Below are 25,789 nucleotides of genomic sequence, written 5' to 3'. Positions count from 1 at the left end.
TTGTGAATTCTTTTCCGTATATTTTTAAATCTGCAAATAGTTTTCAATTTGGGTTCCCCCGACATTGTCTTTAAATCGAATCTTTCATATCAATGCAAAGTAAAATATTTTAGGTAGCTAATGAAATGTTGACTTTGTTTGGGTATTTTAAATCTACAATTTATCTTGCTTTTATTGCACCAGAGCCCAGAACGATGCAGATAGTCGTCGGTGGAAAAGCGAGGTGAAGAAACTGCAGCACGCGCTGGACATTGCCAAGAAGAGCAATGGGGCAAAGAAGCCTATTGAATCGGGCCCAGACTCGGCCGGCACTCACGTGACCGCCGATGGCCTCATCAACTATGAAATCCAAAGACTGACTAACGAGATTGCCGTGCTGAAGGAAGCGAATCGCAGCAAGGAGGAGAAGACCCAGGTAAGTGGATGCTACATCGTCATCATCACCACCACCATCACCATCGCAGTCATTGCATGTTGCATGCGATAGTTAGTGCCGCCGCTTTGTTACCGCCAAATTGTAGTTGTGGGTCAAGTGCTCCCAGGCCAGCACAATGCATGCCAGCCCGATCCCCACTAGCCACAAAACGAATACGGCGTAAAAGTGTTCCAGCTTAAGGACCACCGGATCATCGCCGCTGCTGCCCCGCCGCCGATTGACCACCTTCATGCCCGATTTTATGAAGGCGGAGTTCATGATGCGGTCCCAATATCGCTCGAATCCAAACTCATGCGAACTCCGGATTAGCGAGTCCAGGAAGCCCAGGTAGGGCGATCCGTAGGGCACTATATAGACGGCGTGAAAGGGCACCAGACAGCTGTTCATCAGGTGGAAGAGCGGTCGACCTAGGTGCATGTGCATCCGGTTGTTCACCTGGAAGCGCCCGATGTGGTACTTTTCCAAATAGGCGTATCTGGGATACAAATTGGGTTATTCATTTTTCTAAATGTTAAATGGAATACTGACTTAAAAGTAAATTATGAATTTAGCTGGCTTATGAGTGCTATGTTAACCATACCTTATATCATTGTTCTTCATCATTTCGTACATCTGGGCATCCGGAACTTCCAGCATTAGTTCCCGGATCCTGGCCTCATGCTGATGTCCCAGGGTAAGGAAGTGCCGGATGTGTTTTATGTGCCTCGGCCGGATGAGGATGCGATAGTGAGAGCTGGCCAAAGCACCCAGCTGGTTAATGTCCGGCAGATATGGCTGCAGCACCATCATGCTGGTCAGATTTCCCCTGAAAGCCGAGCAGATGAGCAGTCCAAAATAGAGCCAGAAGATCAGGAATAAGCGAATTGAGTGGTTTCGCGGTATGTTAGTCATCGGCATGGTTAAAGCGCCGGCGAAGAGTATCATGGGTGCGCTACCCACTCCAGCCTGCAGGATGTAGCAGAAAACGTTCCCCACCAGAACAGAAGCGAGAATAAGGGCCCAAACCGATGTGCCGAATGATCTGAATATATTCCAGAAAGTAGGAGCCGTCTTGGCCTTCGGCACAATCACGCACAGGTCATCGCGCATATGGGAAACCGTACTCTCCGCCAGTTTTTGAAAGGTATCCGGAGCCAAGAAGCGTATGTTCATGGCCACATCCACGTACTCCTTGGCCACCTCCAGAAAACATATGTCCGAACTGAGATTGTGGTTGTTGTAGGAATGCGGACGGGTTATCATCATGGTGGCATTCAATCTCTCGGCCACATAGCCCGCCAGCAATCCATCTGTGCCAAGGATAATGCCCTGCCTCCAGAATATTGCCCTAACATCGTCCTTGTAGATGCACATCCTCAGGGGCTTCCTCTGCATGTTGGGTATTGTTTTGGGGAAGAGCTGCTCCAAAGTGGGCACTCCATCCGGCTCATGGTCCACCGGTATCAAATAGTTGTCCGTAAAGGGATTGTAACGATAGGCATACAGTCGATTATCCCGCCAGTAGAGGATCACGATGTTCAGCAGCCAGATCTTCCAGAACTGCCGGAAACTGGCCCGCATCCAGGCATCGGAAACGGTGGCGGAATCCCTTACCAACAAAAATACATGCGATCGGTGCTTGGCAGCGGATTTCTTTCGGATCAGCGACAGTTCCAACGGTTGCGATATGTTCGTGATGATCATCACCATGTACATGAGTATTCCGTCATCCTTGACAGCCTCCAGTGGCCCATTTTGATTTCTGGCAAGGTGAACATTTCAAAAGGCATTTAAAAATGTAAATTTCCTTTAGTCTGTTTAGATTAAAATGACTGTCTAGTTAATATTAGTTAGATAAATATTAAAACAAAAATTTTAAATACATGTAAAGCTATAAAACGTTTACAATAATCTTGTTTGCTTTGTATTGCTTTGTATTGGCAGGACACAGAAACATAATTTACATGAAATGAAACTTATTTCCCTGAAATTGCGTATCAAGATGGTCTTGATAAATGGGCGTATTATCTTCACAGGTTACGAATAAATAGCAGTGTATCAATATGAATTTTTCACTATTCATGGGTCAAAATTATAGGTGCATGTTGACCTAGGAATATCAAATTAATACTTTTTTGTGCAGATTAATTTAACTTAGGTCCATTATTATAAGAAAATAGGAGAATAGCTAACCTTAGCGATATGTAGGATATGTCGCACTTGGTCACCTCTCGCAGAATCTGGCCCGTGTGCTCGTGCGAGGTTTGGTTCTCGAAGTAAACGAATAACACCTTAATCTGAGCCCTACAAAGGATCTCGCTCATCTTGACCATCAGGTGGGAGCTCCTATTGAAGTTCAACGGAATGCGATTCTCACCTGCCCAGCCCAAGTGGGCCAGGATGGTCAGGAGCAGGAGCTGTCTTGGCCAGAGGATGGCCATTGCAATGCCAACTGTTTGTCGAGACCGATGGCACCTTTGTTTTTATACCCAGAGCCAATTTCGATATAGCAATTTCCTTAATGCTTGCCATATCGGCAAATATTAAGCAAATATTGTGCCATATCTTTTGCGCTTCTCATACCCTTTGAAAGACATTATAGTTTAAGTCACTGTATACCATGGTCCACGATTATTATTAGATTATGCTGAATTTCTATTTTAAAAACGATAAAATGTACATTTTATAGGAACTCTGTTTAATGCTCCAGAATATGCGATGTATTTAAAAAATGCTTGATAATTTATTAGCACCCAACTGAGTGAAAGTCTTTCGCTGTCTTCTGCATTTAATATTTTAACACGCCTTTTAAAGGGTATGTGCTTCTTCGACTGTGTCGAGAACTTTCATTTCTCGTTCTTTTTGTAGCATTTTTGTGTGTTTTTGTGTCTCGTTTGGTTAATGGATGTGCGACCTAATCGCAAAGTGCAAACTAACAGCATGGATTAACTTGCTTTTGGCCCATACCGCTGCTTGGAACCACTACCACCCAGTCCGAAAGTTGGCAGCACGCATTTGTATATGATTCGACAATTTCTTGCAGATTATGGGGGAGGCTGATAGACTCAAGGCTGCCGATATGCGGCAATTGAAGAACGCGTACGAAAACCGATTGACTCACATACAGAAATCAGCCAAAATTGAAATAACACGTTTGGTAAGTTGTGCGTAGCGGCTGCTAACGGGTCACCAAAAAATAAAAAAAAGTTGGCCAAGAAGGGGAAGGTAAAGGGGAAGGGGAGGGGGAAGAGGGCGAGCGGTACGGAACGGAATCCGGCGGTTCAGAAGCGGACGGGCAACTTTTCATACAACCATTGAAATTCATACATGCATTTTGAATTTGCACAGCAAGAAACAGGTCATTTTTTCTTAACTAGCTTGCATAATAAGGTATATGCTTTATAAGCATTTGATTTCCTTACCATTTAACACCCATTTAGATTTTTTAATAACACAGACAAATTGAAAAGGTCATATAATTACATTGCATAAAATCTCATAATCTTCTTTTTTTTTTATTTACTTCATAAAAGGCTTATAAAAAATAATGTGTCAATTATTTGCACTTAAAATAGTTACATTATGTTCAATAGATATGAGATTTTTTGTACATTTCCCTTAAATTGGTACGTATACTTACTAACTTTAAAGTTTAATTTTTAAACATTGCAGGAATCGTATACTGTATCTAAGTAACAATTTATTGTGTTAAAGAAGAGAATTTATGATTATAATGTTTAAGATATGAAAATACAGTCTATTCAAATAGGTCTCTACATCAATTAAATGTTAATAACCCATGATTTCCCTCTGTGAACGCCACTGATCTTTGCAACTTTGCTTACAGCTAGAGGAAATAAAGACCAAAGAACGTAATATAGGACAACTGAGGAAGGACTTGCTGGCACTGCAGAGTCCCAAGAAGCAGAGGCAAAATGAAGCCAAAGTGCCAGCGACGACGAAACCCAAAACGAACCCCAACGAAACGAGCCAAAAGCCTAAGAAACCCACTTCGAAGCCAGTGGGAGAAACAAAAGCTAAAACCGAACCAGATACAGATATAGTAGTCGAGCAAAATCCCATACGCCAGGCTCAAGTTACACCTGAGGTGAGTCTGTGCTTTTTTTTTTGTACCTTATTTCTTTGGCTTTTTTGTGTTAACTTTATTTTTGGAGTGGGGGGCAGCACTTGAACTTGCCTGAGAGTCGGGTTAAATGTTAAGAGCTCGGCCAGATACAGTATCTTTGGAGCCCAAAGTATCTACATATATATGTATCTGCAGCTGCCGCCACAGTATCTGTATCTGTATCTGCATCTGTACATCTACCTGCGGCGGTTATGCACTATTGGCATGATCTATGATATAATTTTGAGTTAGTTATGAGAATGGCAAAGACAACAATCGCCGCGTCGATAAGCGGTGGGCAAAACAAAAAAAAGAAGGAAAAGCGACAAAAAAAAGGAAAGAAAGAAAAAACCTGCTGCGGCAGTTGCAGCAGCGTTGCAGTTGCAGTAGTGCAAGTGTTGCAAGTGGATCGCTGGCCAGAGCGACAGAGAGAGAGAGGGAGAGAGAGAGAGAGAGTGGAGCGGTCCCAAGCCGGTTTTTCGCACCACTCACTCACTCACTACCTCACTCACTTTCTCTCCCGCCGCTCGAGAGTTTATACCGCTCGGATGAATGGTCGTCAGTTCGGTTTTTAAGTTCGCAGCGGTCGCAGGTGTCGCAGGTGTCTCAGTGCCCAATAAAATTCAACAAAAATCCACAAAAACACCGAGTGAAGTGCACATATCAAATGGGTATAAATCCGAGTTCAAGTAGTGCATAATGCAGGTGAAATTCGCGGCCCAGAATTGTCGGACTTTTCAAAAGAATCGCTAATGAAAAGTATAGTGTGACGCAGTCGCAGACGCAGTGCATTGTCTGATTTTCTATGCCAAAAATGAAGGAACCAAATGCCACACATTGATGGATACACACAGCAAAACACAACACAACACAACAATAAACAATCGTTACTTGTGTATAGGAAAACCCATTCAAAGTTTGTCTTTCACTTTGGCATTGTTTAACGCACACGAGCCCATAATTTCACCGACTTCGCACTATAGTTTAGTGAAATATGCCAAAAACGATCAAAATTAATTGCCTTTCACACCCCCCTTTCCCCCTCCTTCTGTCTGTCTGACTGTCTTGATTTGTGGCCATGTAGCTTCGTTACGTTCCAGTGATCGAATTCGATTTTACAGTTCATTAATCGCGCCTGCTCGTAATTGTTTTTATCGTTGCCAAAGTAGTCGAGAATTTGTTACGAAGATCCAAGATCCCGAGATCAGTGGGCCATGACAATTGGGGATGGGTATGGATCGGATTCAGATTCGCATTCGGATTCGCAATCGAGATCTGGATTCGCATCTGGCAGATCTCTTTAATCCACTATCGGATGTCGGCCAGTGCGCCAGTTTCTAGCAGTCCAGCAGTAATTTGCATAGCAAAGTGCAGCAGCAACATCATCATCACCATCAGCAATCGGGCAACATCGATGTCATCGAGCAACAAGAATTAAGCGCGGCATCAATATTAGTGCACGCAGAGAAAAATAAAACACCAATAGTGATCAGAATTTTGCTTAAATCAGCACATTCTGTAGAGTAACAACCTGGGAAAACCATAAAAATGTGTTGAAAAATAACTACCCCATAAAGAAATTTATTAATTTAACGCTCTAATTAGTCATATCATAAAGGCATCTTATTATAACACTTTCAAAAGGCAATAACATAAAAATTATAGACAAAATAATTTTGTAATAATACAAGCTGCTTTCAAAAAATGCCTTATTCTGCTAATTTAAATAAGTACTGAGAAATATACAGTAGTCTATCACCTAATTGGTGTATTGAAATTAAATTTTAAAGCTTGAGAAAATACAATAATCATAGCCCCATCATTTTTAGATTGATAAAATTACTACGTTGAAGTTTATAGGCAATTCCTTTTAGAATTTTCTTACCCACAAGTTTCGATTTAATTAGTAAAGAAATAAATATTTATGTATTACTGTTTGACTTGATTTACCCCCCGACTGTCAGATTTAATGAAAGAGTTATGCAGCAGAATGATGCTTTCACCCCATCAACTTAAAGTATTAGTTAAAGTATTTAAATAAATAAGATGTTATATTGTTACCTTTATGTATGTTAATCACTTTACATTATTGATTGATGTTTTCGCCTGTGCACTTCGCCTGCACACTCTGCCCCAAGAGCTAAGAGTTAAGAGTCTTTGGGGAAAAAGTGTGTGGTTGTGGGGAGTGTGTGTGCACACCACCAATTGGGGTCAGTGAAAAGCTTTTAAAATGTTAACGCTATTTTAAATACGATATGTGTTGCTATGACTCTGACTATGCCTCGGCCGCCTGCAAAAATGTAGTCATCCCATCGTATCGCCAAACGACAGTAAAATCGAAGTAGAAGCGATGGTAATGATGATTGTGGTGATGATGTTGCTAAAACAAGACGCCATCCATGGACTGCGACTGTCGACTGCGGACGCTTCCAATATGCAAAGTAATCACAACACAAAAAGTGTGCAGACAACAAAAAATAAACGACTTCAGAGAGAAAAAAGGGGTGTGTGAAATGGAAATGTGAACCATATGCAAATCGCGAATCGTTTGGGCGAATGTGTCTATAAATTTCGATGTTTTAGTGAAATTACCACGGTGAAAACTATTTGCCATCAAAGAGACGAAAACTTGAAAATTGCGGTTAATTGTTTTTGTCAAGCAAAACCCACACCTTCATATGCGGGAATAATGCCTGAAGACGCCTGACAATGGATTACTACTATAACCGGAGAGATGTCAAGGTAATTGACCACTGCCAGAGCCAAAGCCAGAGCAAATATACATATAGTATAAGCCATTAAGTGATTCCTATTTCTGGTAGCACTTGTTACTCATTCCACGGGCATTGCTCATACGACGCGTACTCCATAGACAATTAGTTTGCTGTGAGCCAGTGGTGGGAAATCTGATTTATGGGAATGGAATGGTGTTGCGTTTACCATATAGAAGTGCCAAATTGGCGCCTGATTTATGAATTATATTTAAACTCACAAGAACTCACAAAGCGAAGGCGTTTCATTAAAAAAAGGAAAGAAATCTAGTGAGAAATCTTAATTTAAGTCGGTATTTCCGCTTTTTGAAACAAAGTCTGAGAACTTAAGATCTTCTATTTGTTCACGTTTGTTTGTTTAACATTCTTAATTTAATTTTTAATTTATTAGCTTTAAATGCAATCTACTGCACAGTAAAATATTATTATAATACTTTGTTAATAGACTTCCCAACTTTGTAATTGATTATTATTGGTTAAGCAAATCACTTTAAAAACTAAATCACATTCAAGAGCACTAGGTTTAACATCAACATATATATTTCGAAAGCTGACCCCAATCGATAAACACAGTGAATAATTTAATTTACAAAATATAATGCGTAAAAAACTGATTTAAAATCGAAAACTGAAGCTTATCTGCCTCAATTTAATCCACTTTCAAAAACCATTAAAAGATCATCTTGGATGATTAACTATCAATTGGCGATATCAAAAGTTTGGCTGCCTGATATTTCCACTACTCAGCGTCCAAAAAAAGTTTGCAAATTTTTGAACAAAAAAGAGGCCATCATCAAAAACTTTTGAGGCCGCGACGGATGAATAATTACCTCTTTGTGGTATCTCAGATCGAAAGGGAAAGGCTTTGCATTCGACGTCGACTTTGGCATCGGCATCGCCATCGACATCGGAAATCACCACAGTTGGACAACCAAGTTAATCCCCGGGTTCGTTGGGCGATATCGATGCAAATTAACGGGCCGCAATGCATATATGTCAACAGGGCCCCACCAAGTCCATTCATTAGTTCAATTAGCTTATCCCATCGGACGGCAGTTGTGCTTGGCTGGCCCTCCTGATACCATGGTAGCATATACCATCTGCAATACAATATAATTCATTAGCGCATATAAACTTTCGCTTTCGCAAGATCAAATCAAAGCAGTGCCTTTGTGCAGAGTCAAACCTGAATTACAATGCCAAATGCAAATATAAGAAAATATATACCTACTAGTTGGTACATACAGTTGCGGTCAAAATAATAGCTCTGAGAATTATTTAAAAAAAAATATTTAAATTTGAAGTGGACAAAGATATTATGGCAGTTAAATTCTGTAGGTATATACGTATGTAATATTTCCATTTAATAAGTCATGATATAGATCCAAAATGCTAGTAAATATAAAAAACTAAGCAAAATAGATAGTAGCATGTCAAAAAAAAAAACATTAAAATAAAGCAAACCAACTTCCTAGTTAAAAATATGGGAAATATAGGTGAGAATGGGTCAAATACGAAAATTCGTTATCCAAATCATTAATTTCCGGGATAGGCACATTGAGTGCTATTAGAATGACCATATCTGTTTGTAAGACACCGGCGATGCCTTTTGATGGCTGCTGGAACACGTAATCGTCCACGGACCGGGACCGGGGGAGTCGAACCCGGAACGTTGGAGACGGCGTTGCAGTGGCAGTTGCACCGATCGAAGTGAAACCTGTCTGCAGAAAGGAAAATCATTTCACACAATCATAATCACAATCACTTGGCCCGCGGCTTGTGCAAACAGACCGACAGCGAGACATAAACACACCTATAGTATGTGCATCCGAGTATCCGAGTCTCTGAGTATCTCAGTGTTTGAGTATCTGGGCATCTCCGCATCGTATATGGCTCAGCAGGTTGAGACTGCCGACAGATTTACAAACAATCCAAACCCATCGAGCGTTTGAAATCGACCCGATGGCGCATCTCCGTCTCGCAACGTCGACGCTGCATTTAGCGCAATCTGCATATGGCATCAATAGAGCCATCAAAAAGTGTGTTCCCCGGAATTGAGGGTAGATGGGTGGGGTTTGCTTTGGTTTGGGGATTGGGGATTGGGGAATGGGGGACTACAGCCACAGCCACTTACTTAATCGCCCCGAGCACGTTGATCGAGTTCGTTAACCGGCCGTTATGCAAAAAGTTCTTTTGGAATCGATCCAAGAAATTACCATAACGGTTAGCTCAGGTCTGGGTATCGGTCGGCGATCTCGGGCCCGGCTGTCCACAGTCCACATTCAGCCGATAATTTCAATCGAAGACGTGCAGGCATGCGACACCAACGCCAGCAGCAATACATCAGCAAAAGCAACTCCATTTTGGGCCCAGACCCTGGACTCTCATATACATATCTCTGCACTCAGAAAAACTAATTCGCTTGTTAAAACTTTATCTAGATTTCAAACTTTCACAACGATTGAATACAGAATTTAGCTGCTATTCAGAATGCCAGAAGTTACTTACTTAACTGATTTCTGAATAGATGAATTATTTATATGTAAATTTATTTTTATTGTTTTATTCTATTGTTATTTAGTTAAACTGGAATTGAAATGCATAAATAATGAAGTTAATAAAATCATTCATGCAAAACTAATTATATCTTAAGAAAGATATCATAAAATAGCAACCCAGATTAGAGCAATTAAAGAAAATGTTAAATATATAATAATTTTAGCTTTTGAAGTGCACATGTACAATCTCCCTAACTCAATTTATTATTTTTCCCAGTGCGGTCAGTTGTGAAATGAAGCGATGTACGTTGATGTTGGTCACTGCACTGGCTCTCTGGAAACCTTTTGGTTGTACACCGTACATATGAGCATACCTCGTTTCACAATTGATTAATGATTTCTCCGGGCCCAAGCCCAAGCCCAAGCCCAAGCCCAAACCCAAACCCAAACCAAAACACACTCATGTCCAACGAGGCCCACAAATTAGCATAATGCTGCATTATGCGTATAATAACACTGCTATTATGGGTGTTATATAAAACATGCGATTGACATGAAAGTAAAACATAACTGGGCGTTGCTTGATTGGAAAGTGATTTGGCTTTTCGAATTGGGTTCGGCTTGGCTTGCTTGATTTTCAGACGTTGACGTTGGTCTTAGAGGCTAATTAGCTGACAGGCCAGATGGATGGCATCGTGACCATGAAAATCGTGATGAGACTTTTGAATTTTGTAAATTCAATAGTGCGTGGAGTCTCGTGGAGTTTCGTGATTCACGACCAGGATCGGTATATTGGTGGATTAATGGATTGGTGGATAGGTGCCTTGGCCTAGCTAATCTGACGCACCTTTTCCTTTTTCCCCACTTTGATCTCTCGGCTGTGTCATTGACCCGTGTCACTTTGGAACCCACCACTGGTACCCATTGTCCGGATCAAAAGCAACCTGTACCTGTCCATAATAATGATTTGGCGCTTTTTAGCGAAATGTGTGCTATGTGTCTGTGGCAAGAAATCAAGTCATAACTGTTAACACACATGTAAAGAGAACACCGCAAAGCGGAGCGTTCTTTTCAGTTTTCTTCGCTTCTGAGGCCCCCTCTTTTTTTTATACCAGAATTCCACATACTATATAGTTTATACGTACGCGCCACGAAAGCGCAGATAAAAAACAGATTCTTTTGTTAATTGCTTTGTCCATTCTGGGCCAGGTCGCCCCAAAGAAAACGTGGGTAAAGAGTGATAGAGAGTGGTGGAATAAATGTAACTATGGCACGACACGACACGACATTTTCTAATTTTTCCCCCCGTGCATTTCCCGCAGATAACCCAACTCAAGAACATTGAGCTAATCAACAATACGAAAAATGCACATAAATCAGCGCTCGAGATGCGCACAACAATGAAGAGCAGTCAGCCGAATGGATTGGATGATGAGGCTCCTCCTCGCATGAGGGCCCCCGACGAGATGAGGGCCACCACTTGGATGACGACGCTGCTCGGCAGCCATCATCATCATCATCATCATCCGGCAGCAGCCAAATCAAAGGTGAGTCATCTCATCGAACTCCGACATCTAAACCACTTTTTGCCTCCCATTCAAGGATCCCAATTCGGACACGGACTCGGCTCTGTCCTCGGCCCCGCCCTCCATCAGCCCGCAGCCGCCCTCGAGCGGATCGGACAGCGGCGTGATTTGGCAGACTGTAAGTACTAGGTCTCCGCCAGCAGGTAGTTTTTGTAGTTTAAATTAGTCTTTAAAAACAAGACAAGTCCATCAAAGTTTAGGCTTGAGGAGACGCTTGCTACAAATCATTTGATTAATGATGTTCGGTCATGATTTATTATTTTTAGAAAAACTAAAACGATACATATCAGCTAATAAACCTATGTTTTTTAGTTTATAGATCTTAGCATTTTGCATAAACAATTCTTTGATAAATGTACATTTCGAACATAAATAAAATGTTTTGTTGCTTAGATTCAGTCTCATGAAATACAAAAACCATTAATTGTTTAGTCTGGAAATAAATAACTCATCTGATCTGATCTTTAGCTGATCTTAAAAATTTAGCATGATTTATACCATGATTTCTACCCGACTATTTTTAGAAAAACTAATGTAAATAAACGTATGTTTTTTACTTCATAGATTGCATTTTTCATAAACAATTCTTTGATAAATGTACCTATAATTCGAAATTAATTACGTTGTTTTATTATTGAGATTAGGTGTCATGAAATACAAAAGTCATGAACTGTTTACTCAGGTAGTTAATACCTTTGGCTGATCTTCAAAATTTATCATTATTTAGACTATGAATTTCTACACAACTGAAACAATAGTTAATAAATGTCTGTTTTCTTCTGAAATTGTCTAAAACAGTATTTTGATAAATACAATAAACCGCAATATTTTGTGCTGATCCTTAAAATGCAAAATAGTGCAAATGAAATTAGAAAATAATTGAAATTATTCCTTAAATATTGTGTAAAATATTTTTTAACCATTGTAAAAATTTTAAACTGAGTTTTAAAATTTTTTGTGTTAAAAGCGTTAAAAAAATGTTAATGATTTTTTTTAAACAGAACAAAATCAGTTTTAAATAATCGCACCAATACGATGCATTTACACTGAACGCTAATGATTACTTGTTACTTGTTGAATTCTAAAATGTTTTTTCTGATTATATATTTTATAAAATGATTACATAAGTAGAGCAAAAAGATTGAACAAAAATAGCAGACGTATAAATTGAAGAATTTTCATCAGAGTTCTAGGATTTCCCAGGGATTAATTCCCATGGTTTCTAGAATAGTTTCCGTTGAACGCTTACTGAATCCACCCTCGTTTTCTTGCAGCTGCAGGACCTGGACAAGCTGCAAAAGGAAGCGGAAATGTACCAGAAGGAGAACGAGCGCCTGCAAACGGAGGTGCAGCTGATGAAACAGGAGCTGGATGCCGCGGAAAAAGCGGTGATGGGTAGCGGTAAAAGGCAGGCCCAGATCGCGGAACTGATGCAGCGCATCAAGGAGCTGGAGGAGAAGCACTCAGCCTTCGAGGAGGAGACCAGCGAACTGCGTGAACAGAATGAACTCCTCGAGTTTCGCATACTCGAACTGGAAGATGATAACGATAAGGTAGGCAAATGGCATTCCCATCCCCATCCCCATCACCATCCAAATCCCATACTGCGAATCACTCGAAAGCCTGTTTGTGAAACCACTCGAGCGAGTGACTCACTTGGCTGGCTTGTTTATGAATGAATCGAGCCGAGTCTTCATCCGAACCCGACTTGAGCGCGCCAAGTCTGAGCCAAGTCAGCGCTTTTGGCCAGCTTCGTGTGCCGAAGTCAGTCTCAGTTTTGTTTGGCATCTAAGCCAGCACGGAAATTGTTTTGGTTTTAACGGCAACAACAATCTTTCTATTTTCCAATTGAAATTGTTTCACTGGAGCAGCCGCAGTTAATGGCAAACTCATTAGGCTGTGTTATAAAATATTCAGGAATTGAAATCTGTGGTTAAACTTTCCAATTGCCAGTGAGTCTGCACTCTGCGACTTCATGTGACTACATCGATCTCTGATCCGCGATCCGTGATTTGTGATCCGTGATCAACGCCTACAATTTTACCATGCTAGTGTCGCTTCTTGGCCATGTAGACGATTTGGTCTAAGAGTTGTTTTAGCCAAATCAGAGTCAAGCGCTTAAAACGCTTCTTATAAGGGTAGCGCCCTAAGTGGCAGCCATCTACGTATCTTGTTATACTTGTGAGTCTTTTGTCGTTACTCATAGACAACCAAATCAAGCCAAAGGCTTTGTTGGCCCCACACCTTAGTGCTGCCCATTAAATGGAGCAGATGAAGGTATATAGGTTTGTCACAAAATTAAAAATCTGTTTTAAAACTCTTTCGGTTCTAAAAAACCAATTTTTGCTTATGAAGCCTTGATTTGATATTCTGAAAATATTAAGTGCAGTGGGCATTTTTAGTTTTTTGGTTAGCAGTTTGGTATACCCTGTTATATTTCTTTATAGTGAATCACAAAATTATACACATATTCTAAAAAAAATTATATATTCTTTGATTTGCTTACATTTTTAATTGGAAAATATATATATGGAAAAACATTTTTTGGAAACAGATATTAAGCAATTAAAAAAAAGGTTGAAAATAAATTTTGTTCTTTAATTATAGCGCCTTGTTGTACATCACTAAGAATATTCACTTTATTTTCTGTTTTGCAAGAATCTCAAAGATAGTGAATAAATTTGTTCAGAGGGTAAATCCACTTCGATGCCCCTATCAACAAGTAAATTCTGCTGTTTTTCAGTTGCGGTACGTTTAATTTTTAGAGCCGAACAGTTTCAGCTGGCAGCCAGCAGCAGTAAAGTCGTTCAGCTTGAAAGTCCAATTCACTCGCCTAATTGCAATAACCAAAAGTAATTATTCGAGCAGCTACCAAAGTGAAATTAGTCGAAGATCGGTGGTGTGCACACGAGAGTGTGTCAGTGTCGGCAGTGGAGCATAAAGTGCCAGTGATAATTTGCCTAAGTAACTGTTAAACAGCAGATTATATCTAAATGGTATATTTATTCTCCAACTTCGATGCATTTCAGATGGAGAGCACCTGCGAAGGCCACTGCCAGAGTCTGCAGGATTTGCTGGAGCAGTCTGCCCAGCAACTGGAGGATCGGGACAAGCGTTGTTTGCAACAATTGCTGCAGTGCGTCCAGCAACTGGACCTGGATGCCAAGATGCCAGGCGATCAGGTGTGTATAAGCCCTTCTAGCATTGAGCTAATTTTACTTGACGTTTAAAACTGAATTGTTAACCCGAATATAACTTTTGTCTGAAAGTCACCTCATTCTCCCCATCTCTAAATATAAATCATATTTCATTATCATGGCTACCTCAGAAATGTCTGTCAGTTAATCGTAGAAAACACAACGTAGACATATACAATCTATATACAAAGATACTGATACCAAACTTCTTCCTTTTTCTTTAGTTGTTTTAACCAGCTTAATGCAAATTTCGGACTAAGAAAAATCGCTTAAATTAAAGTTTTGTTTTATTTGTTTGCTATACAGAACCGGACGGAAACTCCGCGGAGGCACAACCCAACTCAAAGTCACAACAGTCACAATCAGAATCACAGGATCGTAGCCACTGTTCAGCCGTATAGTAACTGTGCCACGCCCACCACTCCGCCCACGCCCAGCAAGAGGCACTGCAGCCAGGTGAGCTCGTGGCAGAGCAGCAGTCTGAGCGAAAGTGGAGTGTTCGTTGAGTGCGACCTGCCTTCGAATCCAGTGAGCCATCCGCATCTGCAGTTCTACCAGGAGCGATTGGAGCAGTTGGAGGGCAAGCTACTGATCTACGAGAGCAGTGGTGAGACGCAGGCCCGCCACTTGGCCCAGAGATTGCAGAGGGAGTTGCAGTTGGAGAAGGATCTCAAGGAGCTGGGCGACCGGGTGGAGCAGCTAATCGATCAGAACGCCCAATTGGAGGAGGCCAAGTGCGAGTTCGAGGAGGCGGAGAACGACACGCGACTCCATCTGCAACGAAACGAGGTGGAATTGGAAATACTTCGCCAGCGCAACGTGGAGTTGGAATTTGGCAAGGAGGCGTTGGGCGCCAAGTATCAGGATTGCAGGGCAGAGGTACTCATTCTGCGAGAGGACCTCGCGGCAGCAGAAACCCAGTTGGAGCACCTCCAAACGGAACGAAAGCAGGCCAGAAAGGAGCTGCAAGATCTGCGAAGATCACTGCCTTGGCTACTGATCTGTCGTTTGTTATCGTTGGCCAAAATGGGCAACAGCATTTCGTCGCCGGAGGCCAGTCCTCGACTCTCCTCGGGCTATGACTCTGCAGGGCCAGGAGGTCTGGAGTCCAATGCCAAATTGCACACAGAGCACTTTGCAGGATATGCCGAACCGGGCGAGGGTCGTGAGATCAATTACCTCAAGGAAGAGGTCAAGAGCCTGCGAGTACAGCTGAAAGAGCTGAATGCGCGCCACTATGAGGCCATGGAGACGGCTGATTCCCACTGGGTGGATCTGGAGCAGCAGTACAAGGAGCGCGAGGAGGCCTACCAAGCGAAGGAGGCCAGTCTCAAGCAGAAGATAGCCCAGCTGCAGGATTGCCTGAGGGAGGATTCCCGGGCGGCCAGCGAAAAGATCCTGCAGCTGGAGGAGGGCGAACAGGCGTTGAAAACCTGCCTGGTTCGGATGACCAAGGAGCATCGGGATCTGCTAACCGAGAATCACACTTTGCAATCCAGCATGGAGAGCGTGATGGCCAAGATGGAAATGGAGGCGGAGCACAAGATGCCCCTGACGGAGGCACTGGAAACCGAGAGGCGAAGGTGTCAGGCCCTCATGGATGACCTGAGCTTTGCCAAGAAGGTGCAACAAAACACCGAGGATCAGCTGAGACAGGAGACGGATGCCCTGCGCACCCAGATCTTCGACATCAAGAAGGAGTACCTGCACATCGAGGTGACCAACAGCGAGCTGAAGGAGGAGGTGGGCACGCTGGAGAACAAGATCCGCCAGATGGAGACGCAGATGAGGGACTCGGAGGAGCGGGCCCGCTGCCTGGAGGACGAGCTGCGCACCAAGGACGAGCAGTGCCAGCTCATGGAGCGCAAACTGGGCGTCATGCCCGAGGGCTACAGTCTGGCCGATGAGCTCTACGACAGTCCTGCCAAGCGGGCCAAAAAGGACAAAGTGCCGAGTCTGCAGGCCGCCAGCCAAGGATTGGGCGTGGCCCTGCTCGACCTGGAGGTGAGTCGGGTAGCCATCACATACTGAAGTGAATCCTTATCCTTATCTCTGCTTTCGATTACAGGGCCGTGACTTCGATCTGCCCCTCCACAAGGACTTCCAGGCCATCGCCTGCAGCGTGAAGCATCTGGCGGACACCCTGCTCTCCCAGAGTCCGTCCGAGGTGAGTCAAGTCAAGAGCCCGGAATCAGAAGGCACCAGCTGGGCCACGGCCCTGGATGCCTCATCAGCTAGGTTAAGTGGGTCAGGACTGCCGACTGTAACAAGTCGAGAAAGTCAAGTAGGTCAAGTAAGTCCAGAAGGTCATGAAATTCAGGAAGGTCAAGAAAGTCAGGAAAGTCAAGAAAGTCAAGAAAGTCAAGATGGTCAGGAACGTCAGCAAAGTCAGGCCATTCAAGATAGTTCACCAGATCAAGAAGTTTTTTCAAGTGAACCCCTTCTAAGTAGCAAGAAATCTAGTTGTGTAAGTGTCCAGGCATCCACAACCCGGCCAAAGGGCTTTAAAGTGGGCCGATATGCCCAAAAATCTCGACGATCTAGAGGCGGAGCTGATAGTCGCACGAATCTGAAAGTCATTAAGTCACCAGATGACGAAAAGAAAAATATTTCCGAGGTGCCCTCTTCCTTAAGGCAACTGGAACCCGAGAAGCAGGGCAAAAAGCCAAAAACAAAGGTTAAGAAGGGGGAGCAGTCAAGTGCCCTTCGCCATAAGCGATCCATGTTAAGGCGCTTCATCTTCAGGCGCATGTACCGTGCTCGCGCGAGATCTGCGAATCAATATCCGCTCCAGCAGAGCCTCTCCTGCAACAGTTTCCATTCGGTGTTGTCGGTTCACACGGCTCATTCGACCAAGTCGGTAATCTCCCTGTACTCCCTGCATGCCGAGGTGGTCAATCTGGATTGGGAATCACTGGCCAGCGGGTCCTTTACCCAAACAGAAGACCCGAAAAGTGTGGAGGAGGAGATCCAGACCACGACTGACTGCTGTGAACAGGAGGCCCAAGTTCAGCCGGAATCCGTCGAGTGCGGAGTCCAAGTGGATGTGGGCGTGGAGCAGCGATTGCTGCTGATGCCACTGCGAACCCGCTGCTTCGTTGATCTGCTTCAGGATGCCGTCAATGGGTACTTCGATGTGTCCGCCTTCCGGACACGTCTTCTCCACCTGTGGGAGGATGGAGAGGACTTCCGTGAGCAGCTGGAATTCCTGCAGGACATGTGGACGGAGAAGAAGAACCAGGAATCGCTGGAGAGCTACGAAGGATTTGTGGCAGCTCTGGGCTGTGTGAGGAGTTTGATGTTGGCCCTCAAACCCGCAACTTCAGCGCTGCTGGACCAGATCGAGCAGCGTATCCATGCTCGACTCGTGCTCTTCCACAATCAGAAGATGGAGTCGGAGTTCTGCTGCACCATCTACATTCCCGTAGAGCGAAGCAACTCCTTGTTGTTCAGGGCTCCCAAATGAATGCCCCTTTTCATGATCTCAATAACGATGTAAATACTCCATAAATACTCCATAAATACTATAAATGTAAATAATCAAGTGGCTACTGATTACTTTTATTCTAATGGTCTGACATGTTAAAGAAACTTAGGTTCATCTATGTTACTACTACATAAATACTATAGATATAATTACCAAGTACAAACTGGATATTTTTTGGTTTTTATGAGTGTTGCCAAATGTTGGATCTTTAGTTAGATCTTTGAATTGATTTTCGGAAAATCTTCTTCTGTGCGCAATTACTATAAAGTTTCAGATGGTTATTTACTTTCTAGAGATTTCCTAGATCTGTAGTGCCTTGAGCTTAGTTTCCCTTTGCATAATCACTTCTGAATTCGTTTGAGTAAGTTCTTTCCCAGATTTTTCCAAATTTGTTATTGCTGAATGCATTATGTTTGGCGGAAACGATGATGTGGATACATTCTACGATTGCCGAAGTGACGAAGAGTGTTCGCCGGAATCGGTAGTGGGTGGTGGTGATGAGGTTATCTGCAAACAGGCTCCCCGATTTGATGATCCCGTGGAGATTCGGGCCGTGCTGGAACGAGCAGCCACTGCCACACAGCGGCTTTTAAGGTGCTATGGCGGCACCGATTTTTGTGTGCCCCCTCGTCCAACGATGACCCGGTTCTACCCGGCCACACTGGAGGTCAGTGCCCGTCTCCACACCGATGACAAGTGTCCCTGTCCCAAGGACAGGCAATGCAAGTTGATTGGCGACCCGGTGACCCTCAAGCTGCCCATCGAACTGAATCCGGAGAGCGGCCAGGTCAAGGTGAACATCTTCAAGCCGAAGTCAATTGGCACCTTCTGCGGCTGCAATGCACCCAAAAATCAGAGCAGACCCAAGAGCAGGAGGTCCAGTGTGCGATGGAGCACTCAGGAACACGTTTGCTCCGATGGCCAGGAGCCGAATCAAAGCTCGTGAATTCCACTGATTGCAAATACCATTCCATGTCCCCAAAGTGATTGCTTCTCTTCAAAATTTATTAACCATTAAATTGAGCAATGTTTAGAACAAATTTTTATGTCGTTCTTGGGTTTTTTCTACAACATTAGGCAGTTCTGCCACGTTGGTAATTTTTTAGAATTTACTTTTGTATAAGACCAAAAGTAAAAAGATTGTGAAAATGTGGAGTGCAATAGCTCGTTGGGCTCGTTTTATAATTGTAATTCCAAAAGCCGGGAAACTTTTGTATTTCAATTAATTTTCGAAAAAATAATGTCTTAAAAAAAAAACAAAAACCAAAAAAATAAATGGTTTATGAATCGTTTGGATGACATTAGCTGTATGAACGTATGTGTTGTTTGGGCAGTGAGTCATATTTTAGCCATTTTAGAATAAGTTCGTATTTTGCTAAAAAGCTTTAAAATAAAATGCTAGATTTAAGATTTTAGTAGAAACCTCGCAATGTAAATTGCCCATTGTATACTTAAAAATCAAAAGTCAACAAATTTTTTTAAGTGAAATCATAGGAGGTCGTACCAAAGTAAACCAATCCCAAATGTCACTTTTCGGTCCGTCTGGATTTAGTAATTTAGGCCCACTCGAGCAGGCAATACACACTTAAAAATTGAGAGTTAAAAACTTTGTTTGGGCAGACAAGTTCGAATCGTTCAACGTTATGGACGAGGACCTCGCCAATCCGAGCATGGATAGAAGTGACTTTACTCGTGGGGGTCGCTTCGTCAGCCAGAGCACCATCACCTTGGCCCCCGGCATGGACTCCACCCGACTGCTCTTCATGGGCGACCACTTCCAGCAGCAGCCTAGTGAGCAGGACATCTTCTTCGATTGCCTCGGCCCGGCGGAGGATTCGCCGCGAGAGGGCCGCAGTGCCACCAGTCGTTGCAAATTCGACGATCCGGCTGCGATTCGGGACGCCCTGGAACGGGCGGCCAATGCTACCCAGATGCTGCTCAAGAATTTCGACAACTCCGGCGGCTGGAATCGCCCGTGTGCCGTCACCCTGGAGTTGACTGCTCGACTGGTGGATCCGAAGAAGAGTCGCTTGGGATGTCCGCTGCACGGCAAGCCCGTCACTGTCCAGATGCCGCTGGAGTTCAATCCGCAGAGCGGCAAGATGGCCAGCTGCCAGCAGAAGCATCATCCGCCGGCCGGCCAAAAGCATCGCAAGGAGTCCATCTGCCAGTGCCGCTCTGAGCAGCGGATGCGTTCCGCCCCGAGGGCTCCACCCCAGGCCAGCTCAGGTAAATCCGCTAGCGAACACATGCGTAATTGCGAGTCCCATCAGCTGACCGAAAGGTCCGCCAGCACGACCTACATGGGCAGCTGTGGGGACTCAACCTCACAGTACTACCGCTGCACCAACGCCACTTGTGGCCATCGGTACGATCGGGAGACGCGGGAGGTGATCTCCATATGTTACCTGCCGCTGCCGCTGCCGGAACCCGAACCCGAACCCGAACCCGAGCCGGAGCCACTGCCAGAGCCACTGCCTTCGCTCACACCGGTTGAGGAATCGCTGGAGGATCTGGAGGCCGGGGAGCGCACCAAGGATCACTTGAAGATCTATGCGCCAGAGCCCGAAAAGGAATACCTCACCGAGGAGTCGGACGACATGCTGTCTAGCGTGTCGGAGGTACCAACTCCACCTCCGGAAGATCAACCGAGGACCAGCAAGCGATACTACATGGCCCGGCCACAGAACAAGGAGTTCTCCAACTGCTCACCATGCCGCTTCGATCCCAGTCCCATCATGGACGAGGATGGCAACGTGTTCTGTCCCGGCAACTGTGGCTGCTGCATGTGTCCGTGGCGGAAGCGCTCCTTTGACCAGAACCAGGATCACGTCAACGTCAAGGTCTGCCGCTGCGTCCAGCGCGGCACCATCTTCACCAAGTTCGAGGATCGGGAGGTCTGCAGCCAGGCCTCCTACTTTGACTTCTGTCCGTGCCGGGAAAAGGCCGAGGCCAAGTTCCTGGAGCTCTACCATGCCGAGATGTGGTCCCAGCCGGAGTTAACGCGCGGACGCGAGATCCAACTCACTGAGATCAAGGAACTGCTCGTACCCCCGAATCACCCATTCCAATAAAATGTGTTTGCTTGCCCATCGAATCAAATCGAATCGAGTCGTGTGTGTTCTAACCGGGGAATCGGGACGAAGCGGTTTGCGGTATCGGTTCGGTATCGGTTATAGCGCTCATCCTTGCGAGCCTTAACCGCAACAACATCGTTAGCGACGTCGGCTTCTTAAACTACATTTACAACTTAGCTTAAACAATTTCTAGTTTTTTTAAATTTAACTTTTTTGCATTTTATACAAATATTTTGAATGAATATGTATCTTTAAACAGTCGAAAATTACAACAATATTATGTTTCAGACTTTCCGCTTAAATCGTATATTTTATTTTATAACTTTGGTATTGTTAATTAAAATTAAAGTCGCATTTGATCTACGGAAATATAATAGTCTTGGAATCAATCTATAGTGACGGTTGATTTTTGTTACTTACATTATTTCAGTGGTTAAATCGCGATGATTCGATATGTCGATGGTCTAGCAGTTACGTTTCAAATTTTAATATGGGGACGAAGCAAAAAAGAAATATTAGGCAAAATGTTTGCAATTTATGACCAAAAAAAATATTAAGCAATATTAGTAATTTTTAATATTGAAATGGAAAAGTCCCAACAGGTTCAATATGTATAGAGTGAGATGTAAACCAAGTTCTGGGGAATCAACCATTTCAGACAATCCCTAATTAAACATTGTTCTGACTTCTCCCCCTTTTTTCTCACCCATAGAATGCCCGGCTCTGATGTACATGCAGCATGAGCGACAATCCGACGACAACAACCCCAACTCCCGCCACCAACAGACCGAGCAATCCTACCTGAAAACCCACTCGAAGCCGTCGAAGTGGCAGTCCCAGCCATCTGACATCGAGGATCCCCATGCCAAGCCCTCGCAGACGGAGGCCTCCTTTCTGCGGAAGCACCACACACCCAAGTACCCAGTATCTGAGCCGGAATCGAAGTTGGAGAAGGATAAGGAGGAGGAGGGACAGGGGCCCACCTGCTCGTGCAAGGCCAAGAGATCAAAGTCCGCCGATCCGCCGGCGGTTAAGGTCCACGTGTGCCAGTGCCACCAGGAATCGCTTCCCTGTGGCGTGAGTCGCAATGACAAACTGCCAAGCCAAAAAGTTCCCTGCTCAGTGAGGACTTCGGTGACGGAACAAAGTGCTTTCACCTCGTTCAAGAGTGCCCTGACTGCCTGCACCAAGGAGCTCCTCGATCCCTGCACCTGTGGCTCCATGCCGCCCTATTGGGCCAACCAGAGCAATGTGGTGAGTGCCCCATCGTATAGCCGGGCCTCGGATCCCAACGGATCCTCCTTAAAAACCAATTTCACCCTGACTTCTGGTGGCAACAAAGTCAAAAGCAAACACTCGCGTTCCAAGAGCCTATCCAGTATGCTCGATAAGTCGCATCCACCGAACCAAAGTGGCGTGACCTGGTTGTCTGCCCTCAAGGATCCGGATCCGGAGATTGAAGTTAGTCCCATTGAACAGCCTGCCAGAGCTCCCTGTACATGCAATGCCACGCAGACGTCTAAGGTGCCCTCGATGGTGTCCTATCCAACGAGCCAGGCGGCGAACTATCGCAGCTTGTCAAGTGGTCATCCATGCAATCAACCCTCCTTTGGAGCGGATACCGAGACCTCGGCCACCACACGGTCTCAGTCGATTGTGGGCAAGATCACCTGCCTGTGTGCCTCGGAACAGCAGTCCACCAAGGGTTTTGTGTCCGCCCTGGCCGATGTTCCATCCCATCTCAAGGATCAAAAAGAGAATCACGAAAGCAACTTGCAGCCCTGTGCCTCCGCCAGGATCCAACATCCATCCGGCTTCTCCCAGTTCGAGGAATTCCAGACATCCCAATGTGGCCCCAGTAACTCATTCCGCTCTAGGAAAGTGAGCCTCAAATCGCATGAGAAGTTCTGTGACTGCGACAAGTCCTCCGAATCCGATTCCAGTCTCATCGAGACCAGTCTGCACACCCACAGAAGTCTCTCTGGCGGCAGTTGCCTGTGCAATGACGATGAACCCCCTCCGGAGGATCTCTCTAAGTCACCGTGTGTTAACAGGGAATGCCAGTGCTACCTGAAGGATGATATGCCAGAAATGCTGAGTGCCCAGGAGGGCTCGGATTTTCAGACACCACTAGATCCCTGTGGAAATAAGAGCAACCCCTGCAGCACGCGAAAACAGCGCATTCTTGAGTTGATGGATAAGCTTACAAGTCCTAGTTGCGATTGCGGCGTATCTCGTCCCTGTATGATACAGCAGCTCTTCCGGGAACTCACGCTTCTCCTAAGATCCGAAAAAGAGACTGCAGTTGCACCGGAGGACGAACCATCGCCGCCTTGTCTGCAATTCGATGAGTGCTGTAAGGCTGAACATGACCGGAAGGGTGGAGAGGAGGAGCCCGGCGAGAAACCCAAGACGAAGAGGCAGCTCCGGCGATTGGAGTGCTTCCACCAGCTGGAGGATTACCTGCGCAAATGCTTCCTGCCGCCAGGCGAACCGGAGATCCCCGAGACCGATATCTACGCCTTTGAATTGGACCCGGATTTCCCGCCAGATGCGGAGACCCAAAAGTGCGTCATTCAGCCGTGCCACCTATCCTCAGAGCAGTTCTTCGACATCGGAGACCCACGAACCTGCTCGGGAGATGGCCTAGATGGCGATGTATTCCTCGACTGCGAGGGCGATGAGGATGAGAAAAAGGATTGTGATTGCAAGGAGGAGTCGGATCTTTGCAAGCAGTTGAAAGCGTTCTTCGACAAGCAGTTGCAGGAGGCGGACATCAATGTGGAGGGCAATGAGTCGGAACAGAAGGCCCACAGCATGACCCTGAAAGAGATCTGTGATGGCGCCACGAACACTGTGCCCAGCGAGAAGGAGGACAAGAGCGAGCAGATATGTCCATTCGCCGGCATGGTGTCCTGCTCTCCGTGGACCAAGGAGGAAACGGACTGGGCGGCCTATCCCTACAACATAGATCCCTGTGCCGAGCCAGAACCACCGACGCCGGCGCCGAAGATTCCCTGCACTGGTCTGCTACCCGAAGGAGCTCTGTCGCCCGAACTGAAGAAACTCTGCGAGGAGCTCCTACGCAAGGCTCTCAAGGACTGCGGACTATGTCCTGGCGGTGATGAGACGGCTCTGCACTCCTGTGAGGACACACCCGAGCCTTGCGACACATGTCCGACGGAGTGCGAGGAGGGCGAGGAGGGCGATGAGGAGTGCCCGGAGGAGTGCCCCGAGGAGTGCCCGGAGGAGGCGCCTGAGCAGGGATGCCTCTGCTGCCACTGCCGCGCCCTCATCTGCGACGACGAGTGCAAGACGGTTTCCAAGACCCTTCGCTCGGCCATGTGCGATCCAATCTGCGAAATGGTAAGTCAAACCTAAGGGAATCCATATAATAATCTTTTTTAATTCTGAACTTTAAATAACAAAAACAACATTTACACTTGAAGGATTCTAATGTTTTTCCAGAAATACTTTATATACTGAATATAATTTAAAATAATCTTATTAATAGTTTCCCTTTTATAAGATCGATTTTCATAAAATTCGTCAGTTTTGAAAGTTGTTCCAATAAAAACACTATATATATTTTTTTGTATTTTTCAGAAATACTTTATAGACTCGATGATTATCGATCTGCATGCCATGGACTGTGTGCTGGGCAACAAGAAGGCAAAGCCTAAGGTAGGTTATCCACTGACTAAAACCCATCACATATGTTAAACAAAAACCTCCAATGTATATATATTTTCTAGGATGTCAAGGCAAATGATGCAACAAACAGGGCAGGGCCGGGTGATAGTTTTCCGGTTACAATTAGTAGTGTTACCCCCTTGGGTTGCACTGCTCTTTTCGTCAGATGGGATGTGGCGGACTGTCGTGCTATTGCAGGATATGAGGTGAGAAACTTTGCATACAAAACTCAGCAAATTCCTTTGAAAACCTTTTATATTCCTCAGATTTATGTGGATGGGCATTTGACAAACAGATTCTACAGTTTTCGGCACGAGGCCGGAGTGATAACCGATGTGGAGGTGGCGTGTCCCCACCAGATAGTGCTGCGTGCCCAGGCGGTGGGTCAGGAGTTTCCCGGCGAGGGAATGGGCAAGCTATCGAAGGATTGTGGCTGCCGGACGGTGGCCGTTACTAATCCGGAATTGGCGGCCGGGGCTGAGAGGCCGTGGTCGCCCAGTGTCTACTATTATGATCCCAACCAATTCAATGCGCCGTCGGCGGGAGGCGTGCCAGAGTGCTAGTCAAGAATCATATATATACCATATATATATATATATATTTATATATATATATATATATCGAATATCATCGGATATATCACCGTTATCGGAACAAAGGAGTTAGCCGCTCCCTCACATTTTAGCTTGTACATATAGCCTAACGTATATGTAGTGTTTGTTAAGAGTTGTTTTTCTGGACGATACGAATTGAAATTATCTGTATGTAGTGCTTTACATAGTGCCTTAAATCGTAATACTAGTTTTTAAACGGATATCAATGCATTGTTAAGGACTTGAAAGCAGATTAATCCATTCAGATGGTACCGTGTTAGTTGGCAAAAACCAAATTCACTTTAAATAAATGAATCTCATTGTTAGAGATATCACAAAAAGTAAA

General features: G+C 44.7%; 4 protein-coding genes across 7 annotated transcripts in view; 3 read left to right on the top strand and 1 right to left on the bottom strand.

The window, feature by feature from the left end:
* Positions 1-21,980, top strand: part of LOC108143831 (intracellular protein transport protein USO1) — a 26,567-nt gene extending 4,587 nt beyond the window's left edge. For 2 of the 4 annotated variants that reach the window (XM_017268379.2, XM_017268378.2), the window contains exons 3-12: positions 184-415; positions 3,459-3,572; positions 4,263-4,523; positions 11,133-11,357; positions 11,413-11,514; positions 12,671-12,949; positions 14,426-14,578; positions 14,900-16,597; positions 16,662-16,760; positions 21,870-21,980. In XM_017268379.2, the coding sequence (XP_017123868.1) occupies positions 184-415; positions 3,459-3,572; positions 4,263-4,523; positions 11,133-11,357; positions 11,413-11,514; positions 12,671-12,949; positions 14,426-14,578; positions 14,900-16,597; positions 16,662-16,760; positions 21,870-21,884 (3,178 nt within the window). In that variant the 3' untranslated portion in view covers positions 21,885-21,980. Of the gene's footprint in view, positions 1-183; positions 416-3,458; positions 3,573-4,262; positions 4,524-5,115; positions 5,213-7,124; positions 7,284-11,132; positions 11,358-11,412; positions 11,515-12,670; positions 12,950-14,425; positions 14,579-14,899; positions 16,598-16,661; positions 16,761-21,869 lie in introns of those variants that run through there. The other 2 variants (XM_017268380.2, XM_017268381.2) reach the window with 2 other exon arrangements.
* Positions 488-3,452, bottom strand: LOC108143839. The gene is made up of 3 exons (XM_017268388.2): positions 2,609-3,452; positions 1,017-2,177; positions 488-911 (listed from the first exon to the last, which is right to left on the bottom strand). Exons 1-3 carry the CDS (start codon positions 2,854-2,856, stop codon positions 488-490), a joined length of 1,833 nt encoding a protein of 610 aa, XP_017123877.1. The 5' UTR covers positions 2,857-3,452.
* Positions 18,074-19,120, top strand: LOC108143835. The gene has a single exon (XM_017268385.2). The coding sequence runs from the start codon at positions 18,490-18,492 to the stop codon at positions 19,024-19,026; it is 537 nt and encodes a 178-aa protein (XP_017123874.1). The 5' UTR covers positions 18,074-18,489; the 3' UTR covers positions 19,027-19,120.
* Positions 19,643-25,789, top strand: LOC108143832. The gene is made up of 5 exons (XM_017268382.2): positions 19,643-20,309; positions 21,870-24,523; positions 24,764-24,841; positions 24,913-25,056; positions 25,117-25,789. The coding sequence occupies exons 1-5, from the start codon at positions 19,724-19,726 to the stop codon at positions 25,411-25,413; spliced, it is 3,759 nt and encodes a 1,252-aa protein (XP_017123871.1). The 5' UTR covers positions 19,643-19,723; the 3' UTR covers positions 25,414-25,789.

This window comes from Drosophila elegans, unplaced genomic scaffold (genome assembly GCF_018152505.1).
Source record: "Drosophila elegans isolate 14027-0461.03 unplaced genomic scaffold, ASM1815250v1 contig_468, whole genome shotgun sequence".
NCBI lineage: Eukaryota > Metazoa > Arthropoda > Insecta > Diptera > Drosophilidae > Drosophila > Drosophila elegans.
Note: the sequence above shows the minus strand (reverse complement) of the source record. Positions and strands in the feature narration are given on the sequence as shown.

Coding starts and splice junctions, on each gene's coding strand:
- LOC108143839 (XM_017268388.2), bottom strand. CDS start 2,856: ATGGCCATCCTCTGGCCAAGACAGCTCCTGCTCCTGACCATCCTGGCC. Junction 2,178..2,608: donor ATATCCTACATATCGCTAAG/GTTAGCTATTCT, acceptor TCACCTTGCCAG/AAATCAAAATGGGCCACTGG. Junction 912..1,016: donor ATGAAGAACAATGATATAAG/GTATGGTTAACA, acceptor TTTGTATCCCAG/ATACGCCTATTTGGAAAAGT.
- LOC108143835 (XM_017268385.2), top strand. CDS start 18,490: ATGTTTGGCGGAAACGATGATGTGGATACATTCTACGATTGCCGAAGT.
- LOC108143832 (XM_017268382.2), top strand. CDS start 19,724: ATGGACGAGGACCTCGCCAATCCGAGCATGGATAGAAGTGACTTTACT. Junction 24,524..24,763: donor GCGATCCAATCTGCGAAATG/GTAAGTCAAACC, acceptor TGTATTTTTCAG/AAATACTTTATAGACTCGAT. Junction 25,057..25,116: donor GTGCTATTGCAGGATATGAG/GTGAGAAACTTT, acceptor TATATTCCTCAG/ATTTATGTGGATGGGCATTT.